Here is a 22,206-nt window from a genome sequence, read left to right as displayed (position 1 = left end):
TACCTAACAGGATTGCGTTTGTTTAGTCAGAAAGCGTTACAAGTTTTTTTCAAGTGTAAAAGGGGAGTTAAAAAAAGTATTTTAGCGGGTTTTGCAACTACACGCCTCATATGTATGTTCACTCAGTACTGAAGCGACTGTTAATGCCATCTAGTAGCGGCACTTGGCAGTTATCGAAAAAAAAATTGAATAAGTTTTTTTGTTTTGGTTTATGCCGAAAGTGATGCACTGTTTGGTCCGACACTGTCACTGTTATCACTTAGCACTGATCACTGTTTCCGGCACTGTGTTTTTGGTCGAGGCTACCGACGCATAGTAGAGTTTAGAGTTTGCATGGTTAGAGGTGGCGGAGCATTAATGTACCCATACGCGTACACGTTGGGCTGCTGAGCCCTGGGGTCAGGGCTGGGGTACTGGACCCCGGGCTGTACGTTCATCATTTGAACGGGAAGATTGTTGAATTGCTGCTGTGGGGTTACTCGGTAGCCGTTCAGCCCGTACTGGCTGATGATGTGAGTGTTCAGATTCGGGGACATCCGTGACCCCGGCCCCATTTGGACATGTTGCATAGGGCTTAGGTTACCTGAAAAAGCAGAATAGAAATATTAATTATTTTAATGACAAACCCAGACAGACAGCTCCTAAGTTATTTTCGACTAGATCATGTTCACAACTTGGTCGTCATAGATTGCAGTTCTTAAAAATCCTGTGGGAACTCTTTGATTTTTTGGGACAAAAGTATCCTATGTCCATCCCCAGGATACAAGCTTAATAGTAGCCTATGTTACTCTCCACGTCTTTAACTATACCCATGTAAAAAATCACGTCGATCCGTTGCTCTTTTGTAACGTGATTGAAGGACAAACACATTTTCACATTTATAATATGGGTAGCATCGATATAAATTACAAGATATTATGGTCAAGCAAACAAAATTTTTCACGGTTTAGAAACCAAATAAATCAGTGCCACCTCTTAGATACTAATAAACGAACGGTTTGAAATCCAGATGTCACTGAAGTTGAGTCAATGAGTCGGTGCCTAAGAGATCGCGAGCAAACGAGCAGGCGGGTCACCTGATGTTAAGTGATTACCGCCGCCCATGAACATTTGCAGCACCAGAGGAACCGCCGATGCGTTGCTGGTATTTTAGGAATTTGTTGGTCCGCCCATTGAATAACCCCATGTTGTAATCTAGTGGGAACACCGCCGATGGGAGTTGGTTCCACAGTTTGCATGTGCGTAGAAAGAAGGATCTGGCACAGCGGACGGTCGAAGTGCACCAGACACCCAGGTGGTGGTGGCGCGCAGTGAAATATGAGGGTGGAACGAGGCCAAAAAGCTCTTCAGAGCCCTCCCCATTATAAAGGCGATAGAACACGCATAGAGAGCTAATGCTCTGCAGTGCTCCAGGCTTTCTAACGAGCCGGTTAGTTTGGGATTGTCCACAAGTCGAACAGCCCGCCTATAAGTCAATGATGGGTAGTGATAAGTATGGATACTGTACTCACTGGTAGTATTCCTGGTGTTGCGAGGCGACTCGAGTTGGTTGTGCGCGGGCGCGTAGTACTTTGGCGCGTGGTAGTGTCCCGCGGGAGGCGTGCCCGATTGTTGGCCATACTGGAAATCGAAAAACTACACATTCATTCTTGTAGTAATCATAATTCTACCACCAAACATATTATACTGTCTTACAGTTCTTGCAATTCACGAAGGCTAGTGAACTTTACTTATGGTAAAGTCGTTTACATGGTCATTGCTTAAGTGTGCGTGCATGTCGGACCAATCAGTCGCGAGCCAGCGCTGTCAAACGCACACATTTAGTGTACCTTACGTATACCGATACGACTTAAACACAAGCATGAGTCAGTGCCCTTCGTGAAATGCAAGAACTATACCACAAAAACATTAGGCACTGTTTAAATAGACATTTTACATTTGCGTTGTATGGGATAGATGTTAACGTCTGTCTAAACCTCGCCTGAAGTTTTTGTAGTAAGACAGTTTATCTCTTACCACAAAAACTTTATATGCGGTTTGAACGAACGTTCAACCGTTTATCCCATACAACGCTGGTGTTTCACGTCAGTTTAAACAGCGTTTAAAGTTTTTGTGGTAAGACGGTCAAGGCTTACTTTGTTACATCTAAGTAAACGAGAATACCTACTACTTTTTTTAACGAGCAAGCAAACGAGCAGGCGGGTCACCTGATATTAATTTTACGCGGATTACCGCCGCCCATTAACGTTTGCAGCATCAGAAAGAGAAGTCTCATCAAGAGACCTGTGATCAACAGTACACTTCCTATGGTGGTGGAAGACTAACTTTTAATTTATTAACTTATTCCGTCGTTCATAGGTTTCTTCATAAATATTGAGATGCAATGCAATCCGTTGCATGAACCATTGAGCTGTGTCAATTTCTTCTACAGATCTCATTTCCGGTTTGACCTGTAGAGCTATGTCGAACATCCATCTTTCCATTGATCACTGAATGAATTTGGGCTTTCCTACTAAGCCTCATGTGTTCAAGAGTTTATTTAAGTGTAGCTTCTTATCGCATGTTATCTGTTCGAATCCCGGGGAGTGAAATGAAAGAAAAATCGTCACCGCGTCGCCAGGAAAATATGTACTTTCCTACAGCGCGGAAAGTAATAGATAACTAACGAACCAGTTGCGAAGCTGCCCTGCCGTCGCGCTTCTTACCCCTCATATATAAATAACCCACTGCGGCGGTTTAAAGTCGGAGCTCTTTCTTAGGGTTCCGTACCTCAAAAGGAAAAACGGAACCCTTATAGGATCACTTTGTTGTCTGTCTGTCTGTCTGTCTGTCTGTCAAGAAACCTACAAGGTACTTGTACTTGAAATTTGGCAGGTAGGTGGGTCTTATAGCTGGCTTTAGGGGAAAAATCTGAAAACCGTGAATTTAGGGTTAGATCACACAAAAAAAATTAAATTGTGGTCATGAACTAATAATTAGTATTTTCAATATTCGAAGTAAGATAACTATATCAAGTGGGGTATCATATGAAAGGGCTTTACCTGTGCATTCTAAAACAGATTTTTATTTATTTTTATGCATCATAATTATTGAATTATCGTGCAAAATGTCGAAAAAATACAACTGTAGTATGGAACCGTCAGTGTGCGAGTCTGACTTGCACTTGGCCGGTTTTTTTTTTATATGGGAAGACAAGGTGTTTACAATAGAGAGCCAACATATCCAGTCAGGAAACCCTGACATACAAGTTTTGACAAAGTCGGTAGTACATTTTGCATAAAGCTCTTTATATGTCAAGTTTCTGGTACAATCAAATTTATAAAAGTACTAGCTTATGCTCGCGACTTCATCCGCGTGGACTACACAAATTTCAAATCCCCATTTCACCCCCTTAGGGGTTGAATTTTCAAAAATCCTTTCTTAGCAGATGCCTATGTCATAATAGCTATCTGCATGCAAAATGTTAGCCCGATCCATCCAGTAGTTTGAGCTGTGCGTTGGTAGATCAGTCAGTCAGTCAGTCACATTTTCCTTTTATATATTTAAGAAGACTAGGCTAGCATGAAACACAGGGGTCTTTGCATGACAATGTTTTGTTATTATCTTCACATACCTGTGGCGGTGCGGGCGGGGTGTGCGGCGGGTGCTGCGGCGCGTCGGCCATCTGCTGCAGCTTGGCGAGCGAGCACGAGGGCGCCCAGCCCGTGTGGTACTGTTGCTGCTGCTGAAAGGACAGGTAGCCGCCCTGGTAGCCCGTGCTTCCGCCGCCCGCGCTCCCAGGCCCGCCTTGCATCACGCCCCCACCTGGAATGGAGAAAAATTATATTTGAGCAGGTGTTATGTGACCCAGGAGTTGCCATGGCTGGAGATTGTTTATGTTGAATGTAATGAGATCTCGCACACACTTCACAGTGCGGAGCTTTTATTATTTTCCTTGGTGACTGTTTGATAAGTTTTTTTTACAAATACAAATTATTTATTTGCTGATTGTAGGTACATTTATAAGTTGTCAATTACAATTTTTGTTTCGAGCTACAATCTACCATACTATGGTGTGCAAATTTGAATAGGTACACAAATAGAATTATTAATAGGAATCCTTACTACAACAATTATTTATTAATACAATAGCTCAAATATCTCATTATTAACATATTATTCATTATAATTAATCAATTATTATTTTATGATAATTTTGTATTATGATAATATTATAATTTTGGGCCCCGAGATGTTTCAACCGGCAACGGGCATACTTTTGTTAACACTCGACGCGATCACATGTGTACAGTGAATATAATATTCTAAGTGATATATTTATATTTGATTTTCTTTATCCTGACCCACCTTCTGTTACAGATTGTTTACAACATTAATTGAACTAGATGTTTTTTCCCTAACACGCAGCGATACGAGTGTCCTTGCTCGCGCGCTCTTTAGTTCGGTAAATTGACACATGCTATCTGTGAAATGGTCTATCTCTGTCTTACATATTGATCACTTGAAAAGAGCAACCGCCGAGTTTCTTGCTGGTTCTACTCGGTAGGAACGGCATTCCGAACCAGTGGTAAATTAAACTACTTAACGATTCAAAAGCACTTGTAATAAGCCTACTTGAATAAAATATATTCTATTCTAAGACACGGGATTTCCTAGTTTAGGGGTCAGGATTCCACAACAGAGATGAACTGTACTGAGTTGTTTAAATAAATAAATTATCTTAAACTAGCTTATGCTCGCGACTTCGTCCGCGTGGACTACAAAATTTCAAACCCCTATTTAACCCCATTAGGAGTTGAATTTTCAAAAACCCTTTCTTAGCGGATGCCTACGTCATAATAGCTATCTGCATGCCAAATTTCAGCCCGATCCGTCCAGTAGTTTGAGCTGTGCGTTGATAGATCAGTCAGTCAGTCAGTCAGTCAGTCAGTCAGTCACCTTCTCCTTTTATATATTTTTTTTTTTTTTTTATTCGTTATAGGCGCACGCTTGACCACGATCACACCTGATGGAAAGTGATGATATGGCCTAAGATGGGACGCGTTTGCCTAGAAGGTGCCTATTCACGCTTGTTTTAAAGATATATATAGATTCTAGTCTATTATATTCTATTCTATTCTATATGTTACCGTGCGGCGTGGCGGAGTGCGGCGGCGTGGCGCGGTGGCGCGCGGGCGGCGTGGCGGTGCCGCGCACGCCTGCTTTGTTGTCTGCGCCGCTGTTTGTTGTGCTGTTGCTGTTCCTGGAAAACACACACAACCATCACTCACACTAGTCACTCTCACGAAAGGAGAGACTGGAAAAGCGCGGCCTGTTTTGTTTTTTGAAAAATATACAATTTTTTCACAAATAACAATGTTGTTAAGTAACTTTCGACAGGTGACAGATAAGATCAGTAGGGCGATTGTCTAAAACCTGCATCAATCATTATTACAATCTCAATTGTTCTGATTGGCTGAATTTGTGCGATTCTTGTTGCAACAATGCATTGTGGCCAATAGTGAGCGAGCGTTAACCAATCAGAGATGATTGCGATCGTTACATTGTAGCTGTCAAACAACCGCGGTAGGGCCCCAGCAATCTTCCTTTTACAAGTTTTTTTTTTAATTTATAGACTAGCGCTTGGCTGCAATCAGAGGGTCTGCTGCGCGATTGCGGAAGAATGACAACTACAATGTCACGATCGCAATCACCTCTGATTGGTTGACGCTCGCTCACTATTGGCTACAATGCATTGTTGCAACAAGGATCGCACAAATTCAGCCAATCACAACAATTGAGATTGTAATAAAGATTGATGCAGGTTTCCCGCAATCGAGGTACTAGGCAGGCTAGGTGGCAAGTGATGATGATGGAAGATTGAAATGCGTTTCGTGATTGGAATAAACAATAATATTTTTTTTGTTTATTAAAACTTGATTGGCCTACAATCACTACCATTATTATAAATGCGAGAGTGTGTTGGTTTGTTAGTTTGTCCTTCAATCGTCGCAACGGAGCAACGGATCGACGTAATTTTTTACATGGGTATAGTTTTAAACATGGATAGTGACATAGGCTACTTTTTATTCCGGAAAAGTCAAGAGTTCCCACGGGATTTTCGCGGGCATCAGCTAGTAAATTTCATATTTATGAATAAAAATTTGGAAAATAGACTTACCTATTCCTATTATTGATCTTCTGCTGTTTAGGCGGTTGATTGGGCTGACTCATGATGGAGGGTATGTGAATTGACGAGTGAGGGTACTGAGGGCTCGGCGCGGGGTGCATGTTGTAACAGGGGCTCGCTAAATCAGACCCTATACTCGTCGGCGACTCTAGACTTATCTGACTCATGTCCAGCTCACAGGCTGGGTATTGCACTGAATGTACTGAGTTACTCGTCGAATCAGGGGTATATACCCCCATCGACTGTAACGCGGGGCTCACAGCCTCGCACATCTCTTCTTTACTTGTATCTTTCGGGGACTCATCCTTTTTGGAATGTTGCCGAGATTTCTTCTCGATCTCAACTTTTTGGTCACAAGGCCCGTTTTGGTTAAATGATTTGCAACCAGGGGACGTTAAAATTTGAGGGTTTTGTCGATAATCTGCACAACTGGTTACAACTTCTTGCTGTTGCTTGACTTGACGTTGCATCATTTGCTTCATCTGCGCTTCAGTAGTGTTGTGGGATTGGGATTTCTTGTTTTCACACTGGGTTTGACACGCGGTGGTAGTTTTTGATTGCTTGGTTGGTTTGCAATCGTTTTTTTGTGAACAGTCCGATGCTTTGGATGTAGGTGCTTTAGTTTCTTTGAAATGCGGAAGACCGGTAGTCGCGTATATGCCACCGGATAACGCCCCGTAAGCGATATTATGAAAATCCTTTTGATCGTATTTCGGATGTAATTTTTGGGGAGACTTTTGCATTTGATCCAACGGCGGTAGGTTAAAACCTTGGAATTTGTCTAGGTAAGTTTTTTCGTTGTTTTTCATATCTAGAAAGCGATTGTGGTCCCAAGTACGCGTGGGATCCCACGGCGGCCATTGCGGGTACTGCGCGTGTGACGTGGGATAGGTAGGTATTTGGTTCATAGTGTAGTCCGCTTTTGGCATCAGCTCATTGTCATACTTCAATTTCGGCAGCATTTTGTTCAAATCATTCTGCTCTGCTGCCTTCAACTGGGCGGAACAACTCTTGTCATGTTTTACTGACTGAGTTTTAGAATCGCATTTGTTGGCATTTGATTTCTCCTTCTTAAAAAAATCTTGTTTCTTCGGCGCCTCAGTCACTTTCGGTTCTACTTTACTCGTGATCGCCGCTGTGTTGATCACATTTGTTGGGACTGATGTTTCTGGCTTCCTCGTCGGCGCGTTTTGTTCAGGAAAAAACATCTTCGGTTCCGGCGTGCTTCTCGGGGTTTCGTTTTTTGCCCCTTTCTTTTCAGTTTTCTCCATTTTACTGTGAGCCGAATTAACTCTTACGTCCCGAAGCTTGCTTTTCTCTCTAGGTTTTTGGTTTGGGTCAATTTTATCTTGGGAAGAGGTCGGAATTATACTCATGGACCCGCCTAAAGAATTCATAGCGTTATTGACGAAATTAGTTTCTAGATCTGTTCTTTCCACGCCCAAGTTAACCGCCGCGTTAGCGCTCTGACATCTCGGTAAAAAATTGATATCTTGTACATTTGGTATTTTAGGGATCACTGTGCTGTTGGATGATACTACAGGGGATGTTATTGGATGTGGAACTTCTAATTTCGTAGTGCTTTTACTTATAACTGGGGAGGAGTCTGACATATTATTCATGTTAACTCTGCTGGAATCACTGGTTTTAATCAGCACTTTATCAGTTTGAACTGCCTGAGACTCTTTGCTCACACTGGGCCTATGATTTAAGTACGAATGTTGTAATTGTCCTGAATTATTAATCGGTTGTATAGTCATTGAACTGCTAAGAGAATTCTGATAATTATGTATAGTATTTTCGATTATACTTCGCGAAACTACGATTTCATCTTTTCTTGTGTACAGCATGTCGGGACGAAAGGGATTGTCACTTTCTTTACTTGCGATGGGCATTTGTAGTTTTCGAACGTCGATTTCGTTGTAGGTATCCATTTTCGGCGGGTCAGGCTTTTTTAAACTATTAGCGAGGTCTCTATGAGGATCCAGGTTTTGTATGATTGACTCTATTTTGTTTGGTGATTTCTTTTCTGCCGCTTTAATTTCATCAAGAACCTGATGTTGGATGACAGTTTCTTTCCTCATTTCGCACTTTTTCTGCTCGCACGTGATCTCCGTAGGCAGTTTCTCAGGCGATTTCCGTTTCGGAGACTCACTTATGACTGTTTTGTCATTTTTCTTTGGAGATATCCCCGTTTGTGGCGAAATAGCATTATCGGATTCTCCTTCGACGACGATGGTTGCAATCTGATTTAAACGCGGTACAATGAGATCTACAGGGGGCCTGGTTTGGTTTTCAGATGGGCCTTTCGCATCCAGAACGATGTGAGAATTTTCCGTCGAAACCAATGGTATGACTTTGGAAGAACTATCACTCTCCATGATATCTTTTTCTTTGACCTCATTGGGTATCACTGGTGCTATATCACTCGGTTTGGGAGATGGTAAAGGGCAGCTCTGGCTGTTATTGTCATCAGACTCTGATATGACGATGGTGTCTTTATCATCGAGCGCTGGTTTATTTGGAGACGTTATTTCGCCGTTTCTTGTTTCTGATGCTATTAGATCACCTGTCTCGTTAGGCGTCCTTGTGTCTGTATTGTCAGATGGTAAGGCCATATCAGGACCGTTTTCGATAACTGTATGTTCTTCAGGTTTTTCTTTACTTGCTTCCTCTATAACTTGATCTTTTTCAGCTATGGATTTGGGTGAGTCCATGTGTATGCTGTCTAGTTCCATATCGCTAGTATGATGGTCTGTACTGTTCTCTTCGATTTGTCGTGGTGTTGCAGGCTTGCTCGAGACGCTTGTTTTCTCTTCGCCCTCTTCAACGTCCATCTCGTCATCAGCTTCCCCAGACGAATCTTCGGAACTCGCATCAGAATTCTTATCCTTTTCCCCTGTCTTTTTCTCACTTTGTGTATTTGTCGCATTACTTTGAGTGTCCACGGCGGCTGTTTCAGTGGACTGTTCAACAGAGTCATCAGTTTTATAATCATTGACTTCCTCTTTTTGTTCAACAACTTTGGCCTTTTTAGCAGAAGGAGAACTACTTCTGGTTGCAATTTTAACCTTTTGCCGTTTTCGTCCTTTCCATGCAATCTTTTTCTTCGTTTTCGTCTTGACTTCATTAACTTTTGGTATAGGAACTTCAATATGAGTATCCATACTCTCTTGACTCTCCTGACTATCTGAGGCATAAACTGGTTCAGGCACATTTTTCCTCCTGCTTCTTGGAGTAAGTTCTTCAATAACCTCTTCTTGAACTGCAGATTTCCGAGCGACGCTTTTGCTCCTTTGTCTCCTGGGTGTCGCTTCTGGTTCTTTCTTATCATCCTCCACGCTTTCTGAAATCTTTCTGCCAACATCGCGTTTTCTTTTCCGACTACCATCGCCACCTAACGTCGGTGTCGTCTGATAAGTACTTTCACTGTATTTAAGCGGCCGCGTTCTTCTTCTACCAGATGAAGTGACTTCAACTGGTGCTTCAGTTTCTTTTGTTGCATGTTTGGTACTTGTTTCAGGTTTAACCGGTATGCTCTCTGGCTCTGTCTCAGTATTCTCACTTTCAGTTTTTAATTCATTCTCCTCCTTATCATCGTTTTCAGTATCTTGGTCCCCTGAACCCTCTTCAGGTGATCTGAATGGATTTATCGTAGGTGCTAATAGAGGTGTCCACCTTAGACACTCAGGATCAATTTCCAGCCTTGGTCCACTCCTTAACTTTTTCATATGAGTCTCAACCCGGTTCCAGTCAACACAGATGCCTACTTTCACGAATTCATTACTGGGAACATGTCTCACGAAGCCTAGTAGCTGAAACGTTACAGCAATATCATTCATATGCATCCCAGTTGTGAGAGCAATTTCTTCAAAGGTAAAAGGTTTGTCTCTGTGGTCATAAAGGAATTCTAGGATAATGGATTTCCAATACGCGTGATACGAGACTCTGCCTAGATCTGATAGAGGTTTTTCAGGAGTTCCCGCCTGTCCTTCTTCTCTTGATAATAAATAACCTGAAAAATATGTGTCACGATTAAAATACACTGTTACGCTTTAAACATTACTGATTCAAAATATAGTACAGAAAGTATGAAAAAATAATTCCACCACTCACTAAAATGGATGAGGAACCTCCCATAGCCCTGCCTCTGGTACTGCGGCATCGTCATTATGCAGGATACATTGTACTTCTGCTGACAGTGCTTTTCCTTAGAGAAATATCCGACAAGATGGCATCCTTTGCTGTCGTTCTTCGTCAGCACGTAAAAGAGGAATGGTTCAACGTCGTAGTACAGCGTCTTGTGGTCCAGGAACAGTTTGGCGAGCAGGCAGAGGTTCTGGCAGTATATCTTGTTGGCGTTGCCGTCCACTTCGAACACGGAGATGTCCCCGCAGCGGTAGATCTCCGTGGCGGGCGGGTGGCGCCAGAGGCATTTGTCAAGGTGCCTCATTAGAACGGCTCGACTCTTAGCGTATTTCAAACAGAACTCACACAGGAATAACTTTGGCAACCTGAAAATTAAGTTTAAAAAAACCCATTTTAATAGGAAACTAGATGATGCCCGCAACTTCGTCCGCGTGGATAAAGGTTCTTAAAAATCCCGTGGGAACTCTTTAATTTTCCGGGATAAAAAGTAGCCTGCCAACTCTGTACCAGCTGTCATCGAAATCGGTTAAACTGTTGGGCCGCGAAAAGCTAGCAGACAGACACACTTTCGCATTTATAATATTTGTATGAAAGTATGGATAAATGGAGAACATAATGGCTAGTGGCTACCACCACTGGCATGCTTCGAAACTCAGACAAGATATTAAGCTACAACAGAAAAAAATACATTTTCTGTGAAAATTTCAACTCTACCTATTACAGTTCATGAGATACAGCCCGCTGACAGACAAAGACACACGAACAGATGGACGGTAATGGAGTCTCATTGGCATCCTTTGGGTACGGAAACCTAAAAATGTACTAGGATTACATCAATGTACCTGGCATACTCCTGCGGGAACGGGCTGGAATACCAGGTCTCGATCTCCCACTGGCCAAACTCGATAGCAGACGGAGATCGCGAGGGCGCAGGACCCGCCGCGCCCAGCGCCGGTGCGGGCCCGACCTCGCCCTCCGCCCCCGTGGCCGTGCGTGCTTGCGAGAACAGCTCCGCGTCCGCCTCCGTCACCCCCGGGGGGAGTCTTTTGCCCTCTGGAAAATTTGCTTCTTTACTTACAGTTCTTGCAATTCACGAAGGCGAGTGGACTTTACTTGTGGTTACGTCGGATACACGGACATTGCGTAAGTGTGCGTGCACGTCGGACCAATCAGTCGCGAACAAGCGCTCGCAAACGCACACATTCAGTGTGCGTTACTTATACCGATACGACTTAAACACAAGCATGAGCCACTCGCCTTCGTGAATTGCAAGAACTGTAACTGTATTTGGCTCACAGTGAGGGTGTTTGTGCACTCATCCGTATTCGTTTCGTATCCGTGATTTTTCGAGGGGCCGTCATACAAATACTCGTATTTTTACGGAATCCGTGATTTCATGGATGAGTGCACAAACGCCCTAAAAATGCAAGACTGTTGTTGTGTTGAAAGGATGTGGTATAAGTCTGGAAAAAATCTTTAAGTTCTAAGTCTGTTCAGTTATAAGTTCTTATTGAATTACATAATATTTTTTGAATTAATTTAGTATAATAGACAAAACTGTACTACTCGCACTTGGCCGTTTTTATATGATTGCACATCACAAAAAAACGACTAAGTGCGAATAGTACACGCGCGCCGAGGGTTCCGTGCCTTGGAAGGACACATGTAATTATTTTGTTGCTTATATTATCTCCAACTGCAAAAAGTTTGTAATTGCAGATATAACAGCTAAACTACTTATTATAAAACATTGCTTTTTGCCAAATTATTCCCTTGGGAGTGTCAATAAATATTGACATACAGGCAACGAAGTGATCCTATAAGGGTTCCTTTTGAGGTACAGAACCCTAAAAATAAGCAGGTCTCATAGGTCACTGTCTTTCTGATCAGTAGGCGACTAAACTTAAGACTACAGCTGGCTTTTTTTTTATAAGACTTGTGATGTAAGCTTTACAGTAATCTCTTGCTGATGCAATACAATGGTACTGATTCTGAGCACAACCAAATTTTAGAGTATTCACATCCTCTTCTTACTAATGTAATATGAAAAGGACAGACGCAGTTAAGACAGTTTTAAATTTAATTTTTAGATGGTAAAACCCGTGATTTTAGCGCACAGTCGCGAGCCTACTGTTTAAATTTGTAGCGTGCACTAAAATTTAGAGTCTTTAAATGTAAAGTTCATGTTCTGTCCCTTTTTAGCATTGTTAAAAAGAAAAGGATGCAGATACTCTAAATTTAGTTTAGAGAAAGACAACGGAATCGGTGCCAATATAACCTTTAAACCAATAACACTTAAGTTCATTCGCCGACGGATCAAGGGCTTTAGGCCAGGAACGCACTGCGATTTTTTCCGACGCAAAATAGATCGCGCAACCGCTTGAAGACAACGCACCGCGATTCTTTTCCGCGTCATCGTAATCGAGATGGATGTTACGAACAAAATCACTATATATTAAATGGTTAGTGTTAGAAAACATTATCTTTTCCAATTGCATTGAAGGTAGGATCAGAAAATAATGTTTACTGGGTTTTGTAAAACAAAAGTACAATGGTATAAGGCACTATCATTTATGAAAATCAGCTAATAAATACTGCTCATGCCTAATTTAAGTCATTATGCACATAATTATTAAGACTTCAAAAATATATTTTGTATATAAGTAACATTAAGACAGAGGAGATGGAAAGATCTCAAAATGAATGTGGCATGTACAAATCTGCCATCCTTCAACTAAAAATTGCAAAAATAATAATTTTTGAGCTATGTATGAAGAAATTTTCAAAAACTAATGTTTTGTGAAAAATACTACATACTCATATAACCAAACTAAAACTACAACATAGGACTGAACTAAAGTCCTACGAGCAATTATTTTTAGAACATAAGTTTTTCAAAATCTAGTTAGTTTAAATTTATTTGTTTCATTCAACAACTTTTTAGTTAAAAGTAGACATAACATGGGTCTAAAAAAGAAGAACTCTTGAGAGTGTAGTTTAGGTACTAAGTGGTCCTCATTTATAACCATTGTTCTATTGAAGATTCCATTTAACACGTAACAAGTAGGTATTTAATATATCATCCAAAATTTACATAGTAAAAAAATACAATAACTTATGAAATATGGAAATTCGACGACGTCCGTTTACAAAAAAAAAACGCCGCGGAAAACAATCGCAAGTGCGTTCGCTACAAGACAATATCTATGTAGAGCGGAACAACGCGCGGTCGAGGTTGGCAGTGCGTTCGAGGCCTTACCCGTGTGATGCGAGGCGGGGGCTGCGAGCGCGAGCTTGTGCGGCTGCGCGTCGCCGCACGCGCCGCGCCGCGCGCCCTCCGCCGCCAGCACCACCAGCGCCGACGCGCTCAGCCGCATGCCCTCCGCACTCCGCACGCCGGGCACCTCCGCACTGCGCTCGGGGCTCAGCAACTCGCGCTTCACCGGCTCCCGCGACTCGCTCCGCTCCCGACCCCTACTCCGCAATCTCGTCCGGCTCGGACTCCGCAATCTCGTTCGGCTCTGACTCCGCAATCTCGTCCGGCTCGGACTCCGCAATCTCGTCCGGCTCGGACTCCGCAATCTCGTCCGGCTCGGACTCCGCAATCTCGTCCGGCTCGGACTCCGCAATCTCGTCTGGCTCGGACTTCGTAACCTCGTCCGGCTCGGACTCCGCAATCTCGTCCGGCTCGGACTCCGAACGTTCCTACTCTGGCTCCGAGCACTCCTGCTCTGACTCTGCGCACTCTCCCGCCGATACTCGCGCGTCCGAGATCGACTCCGCTCTCTACTCCGCCCGTCTCGCTGCAACGTAGCCTGGTACCGCTTAAACGTACTTCTAGTCTCTTTCAGCACTTGTCTATCCTCGCTCTCCTGTTTGAGCCGAGGCCGGGACTGGGAGCGCGACGCCGTCCGAACCGAATAAAATTCCGATAGGCCGTCGAACAACGTGGTAAGTAATCTGTCACCGCATCTGCTGCGTCTTCTGTGTCCGTCGATCGGTTGGGCGGGTTTCTGTACGGGGGAGAGGGAGAGTTTGCGCGTGATGGGGCTTTGCGGTTCGATGAGCTGTTGCTTTCTCGCTTCAGCGGCGAAGCCCCAGGAGCCGTCGGGGGCCGTGTCGGTGGCGAGGCGTTCGAATATCGTGGGGGTGCGTCGGTCGGGGGGCGACTGCGGCGGGGACGTCGCGGCCGGGAGGGCTCGGCGCGGGGGTGAGCTGTCGGAGGAGGAGCGGTCGGAGGGCGAGCGGCGCCGCTCGAGCCGCAGCTCGACGCGCTGCACGCGCGTGACGCGCATGCCGCCCCAGCGGGAGCCCCAGCCCTCCCAGTCGCTGGAGGAGTCCCGGCAGCGGCGGCGCTTGACGAGGTTGAAGGCGGAGAAGCGGAAGAACTTCTGCTTCTCCTTGGACATGGCCTGTTCGGCAGGGCGCGCGAGGTGCGGCGCGGCGCGCGCACTGTACGGCGAGCTATTACCATCGGAGGGCTCGTCGTCAGAGTCGATGCGGCGCGCCGACGTCTTCGGCTTCCTCTTCTTCGGCGTTCCACCCATCGTCAGTCTACAGCAAAATACAGATGTAAGTACAATGAATTTTTAAACAAAGTATTTTACAGTATTTTTTCATCATAGTGGAAATCTTACAGAACTCAACAGAAGGGAAGCAAAATTTTGGGAAAGATATCATGTTCAGGTTATTCCTGTTGTCAGTTGTCTTGTTATCAAGGTCTTAGTTTGAAGAATTTATCATTAAGATTTGAGTACACTTGATCCCCTAAACTAGTGAATCAAGAGAAATGATCATGAGTCCTAACTCTTACAACAGACAATGTCTAAGTGCAGAAACGGATCTAGGAAGGAAAAGGAGAGATGTCTAATGAGTAATGACTATTGTGATAAGGTCGCGTCCCCACTGACCTCGGCGTGTGCGGCTTGTCGACGCAGTGTTCGCAGCGCCAAGGCGGCAGGCGGCAGCGCGCGTGCGCCGTGCGCGGACAGGCGCTGCAGCGCGACGCCCACTCGCCGCTCAGGCCGCACGTCACGCAGCGTGCGCACTCGCCGCAGCACCAGCGCACGCTCTGCAACAACGCACCACTCTGAAACGCTGACTCGGCTTGCCATGTCTAATTGCTGGACGATTTGATTATTATTATTATTTATTTATTTATTATTTAATTAGAACGGCCATAAAGCCCAATTACACTAATTTAACTACGAGACACGAGTTTGTTGTTGACACAAATTATAATATATAACACATAAATAATCGTAGAAGTGTACCTGCAGCAGAACCATGCTCACAGACAAGGGGTTATTCCATTTATCCACCAAAAATCCCCCTTAGGGTGGATAATCGGAAACGCGCGTTTATCTATCCCGGCCAAACGGGAGGTAAGTGGCATTTGCGTCGTCTGATATCTTATGATGAGGAATCTATTATCGCATTTAATTTCAACTATTATTATTATAAGTAGTATAAATAAAACATCAACAGTTCAGATTATAAAATTTAATTTATTGACTTGAATGTGACACCTGAATCATCGTCTAAGGGTAAGTAAGGGGCACCAAACGACACGACGTCCGCACAGAGTGATGAAACCGACATTTTGGTCGCAAGTCCCAACTTGAACATGCCCTAGGCAGAGTGAACTGCAGTGAGGGAACATATTATTATGTCAAATATTAGGCTATGATGACGTGAAAAGGAAAATAGGGTTACCTTAGGGCTACCTGTGTGAGGTACCAGCCAGGTAGCCTCCTGCTAACCAGTTGCTTATATCTGTAGGTATAAGTCTAAATTGCAATTGCACTGGAACCTAAGGGGGCCACCCTAGTTGCATATCAGTACCCATATTATAAATGCGAGTGTGTTTGTTTGTTGGTTTATTGGTTTGTTGTTTTGTCCTTCAATCACGTCGCAATGGAGCAACGGATCGACGTGATTTTTGCATGGGTATAGTTAAAGTCCTAGAGAGCGACATAGGCTACTTTTTATCCTGGAAAATCAAAGAGTTCCACTGGATTTTTAAAAACTTAATTCCACGACGACGGACGATGTCGCGGGCATCAGCTAGTCTGTATATATCTGTGATAATTCTAAAGGTGCTACATGTGCCTTTTCTATAAAACAGACTTGCATTGAAACTTATAAAACCACCGCGGAAACATAAAAAATTGTATTTACATGAATAAATAAATAATTGCTAATTGAACAGGCAAGGTAAACAGTATAATTATCGCAGAGCAAATTGACTCCCCAGCAGTAAGCCAATAAAGGACAATGCAAATAACTTTATTAAGTGTTTATACATACAATAAAATCAATCAAACTGCCTCTTTGTTTTACGTTTTTATAATAAGCTTCCAGAAAACATATTGGAGATGTCTCTCAACAAGTTCAAAGTTTTCATAAAACGTAAACTAATTGAAAAATCCTATTACAATGTAAAGGATTATTTAAATGATAAGCAAGCTTGGGAATGAGTTGCTTAACGGCCTTGTGATAGTTCTAATAAGTTTAATTTATGATTTTGTAAAGTGGTGATAATAAAGAGAATACCCAGCTGAGTTTTTTGTGGGCTCTTCTCAGACCTGGGCTCGTTTGGAACCCTTGTAGCTTTAGTTTTAAGTTTGCGTAATAATTATCACCACTATATCTTACAAATCCAACAACTGACCATCGACAAGAGTAATTTATTACCTATTTTGAATAAATCATTTGACTTTGACTTTGGTTTAGTGGTTAGACTATTCAATTACAGAGGTCCTGGGTTCGATTCTCGGGTCGGGCCAAAAAAAAGTTCGATATTGGATTTTTCTGTTGGGTATGGCAATCGCACACCCTCACGTCTCCCACTCTCGCCCGCACCGGGTTAGCGCGGGGGCTAAGCGGGCGTGCGAGGCGTTCCCTCCCCGATTGCCATTTCAACCTGTCGCGTACATGTCGCATCAAGAAACTTGCGGCTTGAAAAGTTGGCGGTGTTGCACCCCTGTACCTACTACCTCGGAGAGCCCGTAAAGCCGTCGGTCATACACCTAATCTCTTTCCCGTAGTGTCGGATTTCTGTCCCATTGGGTGCACACACACATGTGCACTATACAATAGTTTGTAGGAATGGTGGCACTGACACCTCTTATAGATCACAATGATTGTATTAGCAGACAATAGAGATCTGGGCTCACTTTATTTCTTATATCTACATATTTGTTTTTTTTTTAATTGATGACATTTATACCTGTTGCTATTTACATTGCAACTTTCACTCTAATCTATACTATTATATAAAGAGGTAATGTCGTTAAGTTTGTTTGTAGGGGGTAATCTTTGGAACTACTGAACCGATTTTTAAAATTCTTTCACCAGTAGAAAGCTACATTATTCCTGAGTGACATAGGCTATACGGGATCTTTAAAAACCTAAATCTACGCGGGCGAAGCCGCGGGGATCAGCTAGTGTATAATAATCTAAGCTAACCTTACCTTACATCCAGCTTTTTTTATCAATATTTTTTTTTACCCATTTGGTTAATATAATTTTGTTTGTGGCAGAATATACTTCAAACTCAATTGTTTTTAAGGAATGAACTAGTTTGATATCTGTTAGTCATATCTGTTATGAATGATAGTTATAGTAGTCCCTGATGGCACCCATGGGAGATGATAACCCCAAAACAAATCTAGATTATTTGAGTCATCATTATTAATTTAATCAGTACCCTTATTATAAATGCGAAAGTGTGTTTGTTTGTTGGGTTGTCCTTCAATCACGTCGCAACGGTGCAACGGATTGACGTGATTTTTGCATGGGTATAGATAAAGACCTTTAGAGTGACATAGGCTACTTTTTATCCTGGAAAATCACAGAGTTCCCACGGGATTTTTGAAAAACCTAATTCCACGCGAACGAAGTCGCGGGCATCAGCTAGTTTTAAATATTTTTGTCATGTGCTAATGACGCACACTATCAGGGCCAATCTGATATTTCATGGAGGCACTAGCTGATGCAAGCGACTCGACAACGACGTCGATTTAGGTTTTAGGATTGCCATGGGAACTCCAATTTTCTGGGATAACCTATGACACTCTCCAGGACTCTACCTTACTCCATGCATAAAACCACGTCGATCTGTTGTCCGTTGCGACGTAATTGAAGGACAAACAAACATACTTTCTCATTTATAATAATTATGGGTAGTGATTATTTACTTAAGATTACCAAGGCCTACAATTATTATTTAACTAATAAAATGTAACTTTGTAATTCAAAAAAAAATTTAAGTAAAAAAAAATATTATGGTGCTGTAATTACCAAAAAAATTCTAGAGCTGAACAAACAGCAGCAAGAAACTCGGCGATTGCTATTTTCATATACATACCTAACCAATTCTATATCAATAAAAATGAATCACTGAAATGTATGTACGCACATAACTTCCTAACGACTGCACCAAATTGGATAATTCTTTTTAGGGTTCCGTAACCTCAAAAGGAAAAACGGAATCCTTATAGGATCACTTTGTTGTCTGTCCATCTGTCTGTCTGTCTGTCAAGAAACCTACAGGGTACTTCCCGTTGCATTTTCGAAGTAAGATAACTATATCAAGTGGGGTATCATATGAAAGGTTTTCACCTGTGTATTCTACAGATTTTTATTTATTTTTATGCATCATAGTTTTTGAATTATCGTGCAAAATGTCGAAAAAATACGGCTGTAGTACGGAACCCTCGTTGCGCGAGCCTGACTCGCACTTGGCCGGTTTATATTTTTGACACAGAAGAAATCATAGGCAACAGCTAGTTTGTACAATAGTATGGTATGTTAGTAATTGCAGTCCCGTACATTGCTGGAGCATATGTATCAATGTATCAATGCTGGACAGACAGTTCCTTTTATCTTGACTGCCTCCCTGGCGCAGTGGTAAACAATGAGGCCTTATTAGTGGGAGGTCCTGGGTTCGATTCCCGGTAGGGATTTGGAATTTTATAATTTCTAAATTTCTGGTCTGGTCTGGTGGGAGGCTTCGGCCGTGGCTAGTTACCACCCTACCAGCAAGGCCGTGCCGCCAAGCGATTTAACGTTCCGTACGATGCCGTGTAGAAACCAAAAGTGTATGGGTTTGTAAAAAACTGCCATACTTCATGGTTAACCAGCTTATATTTTAGACTGCATCATCACTTACCACCAGGTGAGATTGCAGTCAAGGGCTAACTTGTATCAGAATTTAAAAAAAAAATCTTTATGAGGTACAGAACCCTACAAACATAAATATTTTTTTGTTGTTTTTTTTTAAATGAATATTAGCCATGTTAAATGACTAATATTCCCCTCTCCAACTAAGCGTCAAGCTTGTGCTAGGAGTAGGTACGACAATAGTGCAACGGGCGGTGTTTGAACCGTCGACCTTTTGGTTTTCAGTCCACTCCTTTACTCATTGAGCTATAGAGGCTCAAATTAAATGGTCTAAAGCCAAAACCTGTGTGAACTTACCTTCAAAACAGTTAAGCTGATGTACTCCAGCAAGTTGAGGCAGGTGGGGTGCGCGTAGCACTTGCACTGGCTGCACACGAGGAGGCTCTCGGCCGCGCCCAGCCGGTTGCGCGCCTCCGTGCCCAGGCACTCCGCGCACACTGGCACGCCTGCTGGACTCGAGTTCTGGAATACAGAACAACTAATAAATAAATAAAAATAAATAATCATTTATTTGCAAGAACGTTGGTACAAAAAAGATGGAAGTATACAATATAAAGAGCCCTTAACATGACGAATTGTTAGCTAGAAGGAAGCCTCAGGGAACTAAAAGGTTAATCTAAATATATAAAAGGAAAAGCTGACTGACTGACTGATCTATCAACGTACAGCTCAAACTACTGGACGGATCGGGCTGAAATTTGGCATGCAGATAGCTATTATAATGTAGACATCCGCTAAGAAAGGGTTTTTGAAAATCCAGCCCCTAAGGGGTTTGAAGTTTTTATAGTCCATGCGGACGAAGCCGCGGGCATAAGCTAGTCTATATATATATATAAAAGGAATAGGTGACTGACTGATACACTGACTGACTGATCTATCAACGTACAGCTCAAACTGCTGAACGGATCTGACTGAAATTTGGCATGCAGTTAGCTATTATAACGTATACATCCGCTAAGAAAGGGTTTTTGTTTTTTAAAACGCAACTTTATTGAAAAATCTTATTACCATGTAAAGGATCATTTATATGATTAAAAACTTGGAAATGAGCTGCTTTAATGAGCCATTAAAGCAACTCATTTCCAAGCTTCAGCTTATAAGTTAAATTTTTATGTCCTCTAGAATTAACATAAATATAGAGTCAATCCAATTTATGTTTCACTTTATTCATGTCCCCTACAATTAACATAAACATAAATATTGAGTCAATGCAATATATTTCACTTCATTCAATAGCAGAAATGAATGAACATACTACAAGTTGTAGTAACTGCATTTTGTTTACGTTTTACTTTACTGATAAGAACAACTATGAATGGACACCAGTTACATATTATAATTTTAAAACATTTTTTGTAATATTATGCAATATGTATGAATCATGATATAGAAATTAAACAATGTTTAAAATGTATAATGAATTCCTATTAGATAAAAATCTAATGAGAACGTATATGTGTAAAATGTTTATGTTATGTATATTTATTAAACAACTTGGCAACTTACACTCTCTGAGGTTTCGGGCAGTCGCTTCTGCTTCTGGATGCGATCTGTGGCCGTGAGGGGCCGGTCAGTCGCCTTGTAGTTCCCCGCGTGGTTCAGCAGCAGCCCCCGGGCCACGGCGCGCTTGGCCGCCGCCCGCAACACGTTCCGCACGTCAATGTTCTCCTCCACAGTCACTTGGTACGCTTGCCGCAAATGTTTCTCGATAGTCTTTAAGCTAGAACCGTCCCGCTCGCCCAACTCGCGCACCGCCTTGGCCACAGCCCTCGACACGTCCACGTCGGCCGCCAGCCGCAGCACCTTGCTCTGCAGCCCGCAGGGGTCCTTGTACGTGCTCTGCCCCTTGTTGTACACTTTCAGCACGACCCCCTCGCGTACCGCGCGCTCCAGGCGCTCCGACACGACGTCCTCATGATAGTTGTGGTGCTGCCTGATCGCATGACATATCCGCTCCACGCTCGGCCGTTGTTTCTGCGACCGTATCTTATGTATCGCCTCGAGAATCCATCGCTTCCACACTTCTTTTCCTACGTCGGCTGGCTCGCTCATTTTTGTCAACGATTATTTGGTGCGGCCGTCGAAGTAACGGTACGGTATCGCAGCCAGAGATGTGTCAACACCCATCGTATTTTGGCGCCTCGAGCGAAATTCCATTTTACACAATGGAACTTCGCCGGAAGCGACCGGTGATATCGGCCGCGCAGCGAGACGCCAGTCTACAGCGTACCCGAAACATCTCCAACGGATGACACATCGGGGCTCGCGAGCGGGTTTTGGCGGAGCGGGCATTCGATGGCGGCCATCTTGTGGCGATCTCAATTTACGTTGCGAACAAATACACGCGACGTAAATAATGTTGTCTCAATGAAACTGTTCACTTTGATCGTCAAACAAAAACTTCCACTTCACAATTTATCTCCTTAATTTCACAATTAATACTAAGACAGATCTGAAATACAGTAAGGTCCGTTCCGGTTCTTTTTTCACAATGCGCCTTCACTAAACAAACAACATTGCAATGTAACGTCTATTTATGAGATATCCATAGTAAAGATCCATTAGATTAATGCTTATTTGCCTTCTTATTGTTCAATTTTCGCAAATTTTTGATGAATAACATTCACAAAACACTAACAAAAGGCTCTTCAAAATGGCTATCAATCAGATTGCTTGCTATAATAAAAAAATAATTTTGATAT

At 42.8% G+C, this 22,206-nt stretch overlaps 2 protein-coding genes across 5 annotated transcripts in view; both read right to left on the bottom strand.

Moving 5' to 3' along the window:
• Positions 1-22,206, bottom strand: part of p115 (General vesicular transport factor p115) — a 152,921-nt gene that overhangs the window by 86,186 nt on the left and 44,529 nt on the right. The gene's annotated exons all lie outside the window — the stretch shown is intronic.
• LOC117991435 (histone acetyltransferase KAT6B-like) lies at positions 115-22,191 on the bottom strand. Of its 4 annotated transcripts, XM_069504835.1 has the most exons (12): positions 21,011-22,191; positions 19,802-19,966; positions 15,229-15,389; positions 13,973-14,872; positions 13,578-13,828; positions 11,161-11,371; positions 10,286-10,683; positions 6,161-10,184; positions 5,130-5,242; positions 3,614-3,804; positions 1,512-1,635; positions 115-583 (listed from the first exon to the last, which is right to left on the bottom strand). In XM_069504835.1, the coding sequence occupies exons 1-12, from the start codon at positions 21,554-21,556 to the stop codon at positions 303-305; spliced, it is 7,365 nt and encodes a 2,454-aa protein (XP_069360936.1). In that variant the 5' UTR covers positions 21,557-22,191; the 3' UTR covers positions 115-302. The 4 variants fall into 4 exon arrangements, with proteins under 4 accessions (XP_069360936.1, XP_034834924.1, XP_069360935.1 ...); XM_034979033.2 differs by having other exon boundaries at positions 13,578-14,872; XM_069504834.1 differs by having other exon boundaries at positions 1,512-1,620; positions 13,578-14,872.

This window comes from Maniola hyperantus, chromosome 19 (assembly GCF_902806685.2).
Source record: "Maniola hyperantus chromosome 19, iAphHyp1.2, whole genome shotgun sequence".
Taxonomy (NCBI): Eukaryota; Metazoa; Arthropoda; class Insecta; order Lepidoptera; family Nymphalidae; genus Maniola; species Maniola hyperantus.
This window is presented reverse-complemented; position numbering and strand designations above follow the sequence as displayed.